Below are 6207 nucleotides of genomic sequence, written 5' to 3'. Positions count from 1 at the left end.
TTGGGAAGAGATCTAGGAAAAGAACCCTCACTTCACTGTTGGGGAGCCCCGTGGGGAGGACCAGGCATCCAGGCTTGAGAACTGGAGAGCTGTGCCTCCCCCTCCCCCCGCCTCCCAGCTCAGGTGCTACAGAGAAGGGGTACCAGACGCAGGGAGGCCAGCAGGCTGCCGTGCCCCATGACCAGTATGGAAAGGACAACCTTGTCAGGTGTCTACAGACGCCCTTGAGACCAGGAAGGCTACCCCTCCCCCACAGGCTGCCTGTAAAAGAAGCTGTTCAACTCAGAAACCCCAACCTCAGAACTTCACGCCCCAACTGGAGGGGCCTCAGAGAGCCAGGGTCCGCCCACCCTCCCGGCCCGAGGGCTCAGGCCGGACCCTGCCTCCACTTGAGCCCCGCCAGGAACCGGGGTCCCACCCGCTGACTTTGGTCATTCACCCAGAGGGTCTGGTGGGAGGGGTCTCCAGGGTAGGGCAGCATGGGGGCGCACCCTGGGGTTGGTCTTTTCTACTCTCTGAAGGAGCCCCCTCCCCATTTGCACAGGGGCTTCACAGTGCTGTTCAGGAGAAAATTCATGGCAGGAATGGTTTCTTCTCTGGACCCAGCACCCAGGCTCCTGCAGGCCTCCCAGCAGAGGGACAGCCCCTCCCCAGTCTGACCCCTGCCACCCGGTTAGGAGGCCTGTGATGGTGCCCGCCCCCCATCAAGGGTAAGTGACTGACATTAGGGCCCAATTTTGGTCCTTCACTCCCCTCACCTCTGCCCCCCACACCTGGCTCCCTCCAGCCACAAAGGTGAAATGAAGGTCCCCTGGCTAGGCCAGGATCAGCGTCCTGTCCCTTTCTTCCATCCTAGGCTGCTTCATCACCCACAGCCCTTCCAGGTGGAGGGGCACACCTCCCCTCCGGAGCCTGGGGGTCTGGGGGCCACCCTGGATGCACAGGGTCCCAGCGGGCAGGAAGGGCAGAAGCTGCCCGCTTGTCAGGACCTCAGGCCTCCCCATCCTGATGTCACATCCTGGGCCACTCGGAGGCCTCAGCCTCCTGCCACGCCGGCAGAAATGGTGCAGGCCTGTCTCCCGTTGGCCCAGAAGCACTGCCCACCTTGCTGGCCCCGCACGTCAGGCACTGGCTGGCAGCATGTTAAGAGGAGTGCGGCCGGTGGGCAGCCAGAGGCCTGAAGGTTTCCTTTCAGGGGGCTGGGCAGGGGCGGGAGGGGGCAGCTAGGGTCGGGTACCCCACCGAGGGCCGGAGCAGCTCAGATGGGGGAGGCGTGATGACCTCACAGGGGCATTTTGTGAGTGGCTTCCGGGAGCAAGCCGGGGCCCTGTCCTCCCCATTCCACACCCGGGAGCGGAAGTCAGGGCCACTCCCAGGGCACTTCCCCGCCTCCAGCGATGGTGCGGCCAGGGTCCGGCGGATAACGGTGTTCATTCAAAGAGCATTTCCTTGCCCTTCGGACACCTGGGGTGGCCGCTCCCCCCAACTAACACACACTGAATGAAGGGGCCACCCACTCGCCTCCCGCAGGAAGCTCACTGCACCACACCGGCTGGTAGAAAAGAGAACAAGTCAGGTACTTTATTTGGAATGGACACATTGATTACACACATATATATATATATATATATATATACACACATATATATACACATATATATATGTATATATATTAAGACAGATGGTTTTAACACAAATACCATCAAAATAAATACATAGATAGTCCAATAATTTAATGCACCCGCACAGCGGGGGCGAGGCTCTGCGGCTCCGCACGGGAGGGTCCTTCTCTGCCGGGCAGGACGCAGCCCCGGCCTTTGTCCTCGCCGTGGTCAGTGGCTGGGCGCCGCCGGGGCTTCTGCCGCTCCGGACATTCCCTGAGCTCCTGCCGGCGCGGCCCGCGTCCGGCCCGACTCGTCCAGTGTGTGGTTCCTGTGGGGAGAGCGGGGAGGTTCAGGGAGCTGTGCCGAGCCCGGTGGCTGAGCGAGCCGGAGTCCAGCCAGTGGGTCTCCCGAGGCCCGGACACGGAAGGCGCAAGCGACGGCTCCTGCCGCGCGCCCCAGCCGCGCCGCGTTGGCGAGGCCCCCAGTCCCCTCTCGACAGCGTTCCCTAGACGGGGCAGGACCTCCCCCCAACGTCCGAGGTCGACATCATCCTCCCCGAGGACCGCGTCCAGCGGGCGGGCGGGCGGGCGGCACTCACCGCGGCGGCGCTCAGGGCGCGCGGGCCGTCCCGGCCTCGGGCTGCCCGACGGGCGCGGCGCGCTCCTGGCGGCTGCGGAAGTCCTCCAGGGCGCGGCGGTTCTGGAAGTCGATGAGCGCCAGTGTGATGGCCGCGTTCCAGCAGCTCTCGCCCGCGCAGCGGAAGTCGATCTCCTTGCGGTCGGTGGTGACGATGGTGAAATAGACGTACTTGCCCGTACGCTCCACGCAGTCCACCTTGAGGATGGAGTGGAAGCGCAGCTCCTTGGGGCGCGCGCCGGGACCGGTGGGGAACAGGCTCAGGCAGTCAGGGGTGAGCACGCCGCGCTTCTTCTTCCATAGCTGGAACAAGCTGTCGCTGCGCTTCTCCAGCTCGCCCTCGCGCAACACCTCCCCGGGGGTCTTCATGTCGGCCGGGTGCAGCTCGCAGAAGCGAAGGCGCTCCGGTGGTGGCGGCCTCTGCAATGCGCCCCGGTGCCCCGGCGCCGTCTATATAGCGGCCCCGCCCCACGCGCTCCGTCCGGCCCGCCCCGGGCACGCCCCCTCTCGGCCACGCCCCGCGCCCCCTTCCTGGGCCCAGCCCGCCCCGGTCCCCCCAGCCTGGCCACCCCGGGGCTGCGCGCCGCACCCTCACCCCGGGTCGCCGTGGTCGCCCCCCCTTCCCCTTGTCTGCAGCCCGTTCCCCCGGCGCCCCAGATCCGTGGCCCCGTGGGGCGACTCAGTGTCCCCCACCCCGCCCCGGACGCCGGCCCCACGGAGGAATGCGCTGCGGCCCGCCCTGCCCGCGGTGACTCACTGCCGGGGAGCCGCGGGAAGCGCCCGAGGCCGGGGACAGCCCGGGGCGCGGTGACGGCGGGACTCAGACCTCCACCCTCCAGGCGCCCCGACACCCAGCCCTGCCGCTCGTGGGGCAGATGCAGTCGCGGCCCCAGTTCCTCCCAGGCCCCCGGGGAGACCCTTCGGTGGCCCTGACCCGGCCGGCCTTATCTCCCATCTTGCCACCCGCCGGCCGGCGCGCCTGGGACGACCTGCCCTCTTCCCCCTGGGTCGTCGGGCCGACCGGGAGAGCAGGTGTTCTGAACTTCAGTTTTCTCTTCTGTAAAATGGGGGACGATGACACTTGTTGGATTAGGCAACGCACGGAAAATGCTAGAACAGCTCCCCTTAGTGTTCAGTAAGTGTGAGGGCCGCTCCCAGCTCCCTTCCCGGGGGCCTGTCCCGCTCCCTGGGCCCTCCTGGCGGCTGTACGTGGGGGGAGAGAGGACGCACCGGCGGACCCGCCAGAGGTGCTGGGAGCCGAGGGGGCGCGGAACGCGCTGGTGCGTGGGGGGCAGAGGGGCCTTCGGCCTGGGCCGGGCCGGGGGCGGCTGAGTCATGCCCTGCCAGCAGGACAAGTCTTTTTATTTACCCTCTTCCTTTTTTTTTTTTTTACCCTCTTCCTTTAAAGGGTTTAACAGGAAGTGATCGCTGGCTCCTCCAGGGTTCCCGGGGCGGGGGTGGGGGGGGGGTGGCGGCAGAAGGGAATCTACGGGGGCCCCAGCCGCTCCGGGGCCAGCACCTTCCAACACCCCGCCGGGCTGTGACGTGGGCAGGTGGTGCAAAGCAAGGGGAGCAAGGAGGGCACGAGTCCGTTGGGGCTGTGAGAGCCACGCCCCCTCCTGGTGCAAGATGGAAACGCAGGTACCCTGGTTCAAAAGGTATTAACGATATTTTCAGGACTGGGAAGGCAGGGCATAAAGCCGATGTAGGACCTTCTGGGTGCGGGCCCGGCCGGCCGGCCGTGGAGCCAACCCTGCCCCACCTGCCCCCGCTCTGCGGCCTTGGGCAAGTCCCAACCCTGGCCCTTCAGGGTCACCGTGAGGAATAAGGTGCACCGCTGGCTCAGATGAGTGGCTTGGGCCAGGCCTCTGCAGATGGACACACCCACCTGTGCGTCCAGGGCAACTGTCAGCGGTGTGGCAGAGGGCAGGGGGTGCCCAGGACTCTGGCCTGCGGGAGGGAGCACAGGACAAGCATAGGGATGCTGGTCAGTGTTGGGGGGAGGGGCGGAGCTGGAATCGGCAGGCCCGTGGGGTGGCAGGCCAGAGGGTGAAGGGAGCACAGGGTGGGTGGGTGGGGAGACAGATCTCCCCTCAAGACAACACAGGGCAGACTTATAAGGGGGTGAGCTCCCCATCACTACAGGCATCCCAGCAGAGCTGGTAAAGGGGATTCCAGCATCAGGCAGGGTGAGACTGCTGACCCGCCTTCCCGCAGGCTCTCTGTCCTGAGGGGGCCCTGGGCTGTCGGGGCCACGGGAGAGGCAGCCCAGGGGCCAGGCTGCTGCCTCTAGGAAGCCACTGTGAGCCCCCTGGGTGTCCAGCACTCTGCCGGGACCCCTCCGAGGCCCACCAGCCCGTTTCCCCCACCCGGGGGCCAGTCATTGGAACCTCAGGGCCAGGCAAACCACAGACACTCAGCACTGCTTAAGCACCTACTGTGTGCCTGTAAGCCTGGCTGGTGCTAGGACCCCGAGGAGAGGGGAGAGGGGAGAAGCCCTGCCTGCCCTGGGGAGTACGGGGTTGGGGGTGGGCAAGAGGACAGCTTGGAGGTCTCCATGGGGAGGGCGGGGTGCCACAGGGGGATTCCCAAGGAGCCCAGGTGAGCGAGGCCCAAGGTGGGCGTTCTTCCAGCCCCATTTCACAGACGTGGTAGCGGAGGCCCCAGGGAGGGCGGGGCAGGAGAGACAGGAAGGGATGTGAGAGGCCTTGAAAACCAGGTGAGGCCAGGTGAGCTGCACTTTGCCATGCCCACCCAGCGCTCCTCTCTTTGTCCCCAACAGCCAGGCCTTTCTGGGGAGAGTCAGTCGGTGACCAATGACCTGGGGGGGGGTGGTCTGACAGGTGGGCGTCCGCGGGAGCTGGGAAAGCAGGTCACAGGGGGTGGGGAGCCCACTGCCACTCTCCCCGGAGGATGGGGATGGGCTGGTGGAAATCCCCCGCAGGCAGCTTCACCACCAACGCCCCTGCCCCAGGGGGCCTGGAAACCCCCTCCAGCCAGAGGCCCGTGGGCCGCCTGGCCAAACCAGCAGGAACCCAGAGCAAGGAGGGGACCCTGTCCCCACGCCTGAAGCAGGCCCGTCTGAGGGTCCCTCTGGAACATGAGGAGGAAACAAAGCGCTGACCTTGCAACCCCAGCGAAGGTCTCTCGGGGAGACACCCCTGAGCCATTTGATAGCTAGGAGAGGACCCACCAGGCTGGCTTCCTGCAGGGGACCGAGGCCCCCGGTGCGGATGCGGGCTGCGGCCCATCAGGGCGCCAGGCCAGGTTGGTGCTGGGGAGGGAGGAGCCCCAGCCTGAGGGTCAGGGGCCTGGCACCCTCGGGGAGGCCCGTGTGAGCCCTGCTTTCTTCCTCAGGGTCATCCCATGAGCGGGGGGCCGCTGGGTTGCTTTCTTGGTGTTTGCAGGGAACGGGTGGGGCTCCTCAGAGAAGTTAAGTGGCTCAGCAGAGGTCACCCAGCCCGCCAGTAGGATTCAGATTCGTCCTATTGCATCCCGCGCCTGGGGGCAGGAACCAGCCTCTGCCTGAAGGGCTGAGCAGGTTCTGGGTTGGGGATGTTCAGAGGCTGCTTCTCAGACGGGGAGGGGCCAGCGCGGGGCCTCGCCTCGAGACAGTGGCATCAGAGAGCGTAGGTCTGAGCCAAGTTTACTAATATTTATCCAAGGGCCGCATCCGGGATTCACGCGGAGCCTGAGGAGACCCCCACCCCCGACTCCCCGTCCCACCAGGCAGACGAGACTGGTCCCCAGACATCCGGCTGGGGACACCTGTCATCCCACCCAGCTGGGTGAGGATGTCAGGCAGCTGGGGCAGAGAGAGGACACCTCTTCGAAACTCCCCGAGTGAGGTCATTTCCCCAGCGGTGACGAGGCCAGGCCCTCCAGGCTCTGGCCCAACCAGCCTGGCGAAAGGAAGATGAGGAAGCTGTGCATCACGGCAGCCCCTGTGCCTGGGGCTCTTCCTGTG

The 6207-nt window shown here is 65.9% G+C and overlaps 1 protein-coding gene across 1 annotated transcript; it reads right to left on the bottom strand.

The window, feature by feature from the left end:
- Nucleotides 1-1553: 1553 nt before the first annotated feature.
- Nucleotides 1554-2693, bottom strand: PHLDA2 (pleckstrin homology like domain family A member 2). Its single transcript, XM_060019494.1, has 2 exons — nucleotides 2203-2693; nucleotides 1554-1932 (listed from the first exon to the last, which is right to left on the bottom strand). The coding sequence occupies exon 1, from the start codon at nucleotides 2607-2609 to the stop codon at nucleotides 2214-2216; it is 396 nt and encodes a 131-aa protein (XP_059875477.1). The 5' UTR covers nucleotides 2610-2693; the 3' UTR covers nucleotides 1554-1932; nucleotides 2203-2213.
- Between the last annotated feature and the right edge of the window lie 3514 nt (nucleotides 2694-6207).

This window comes from Delphinus delphis, chromosome 8, assembly GCF_949987515.2.
Source record: "Delphinus delphis chromosome 8, mDelDel1.2, whole genome shotgun sequence".
Taxonomy (NCBI): domain Eukaryota; kingdom Metazoa; phylum Chordata; class Mammalia; order Artiodactyla; family Delphinidae; genus Delphinus; species Delphinus delphis.
The sequence above is the reverse complement of the archived record's forward strand: the minus strand, read 5'-3'. Positions and strand labels throughout refer to the sequence as shown.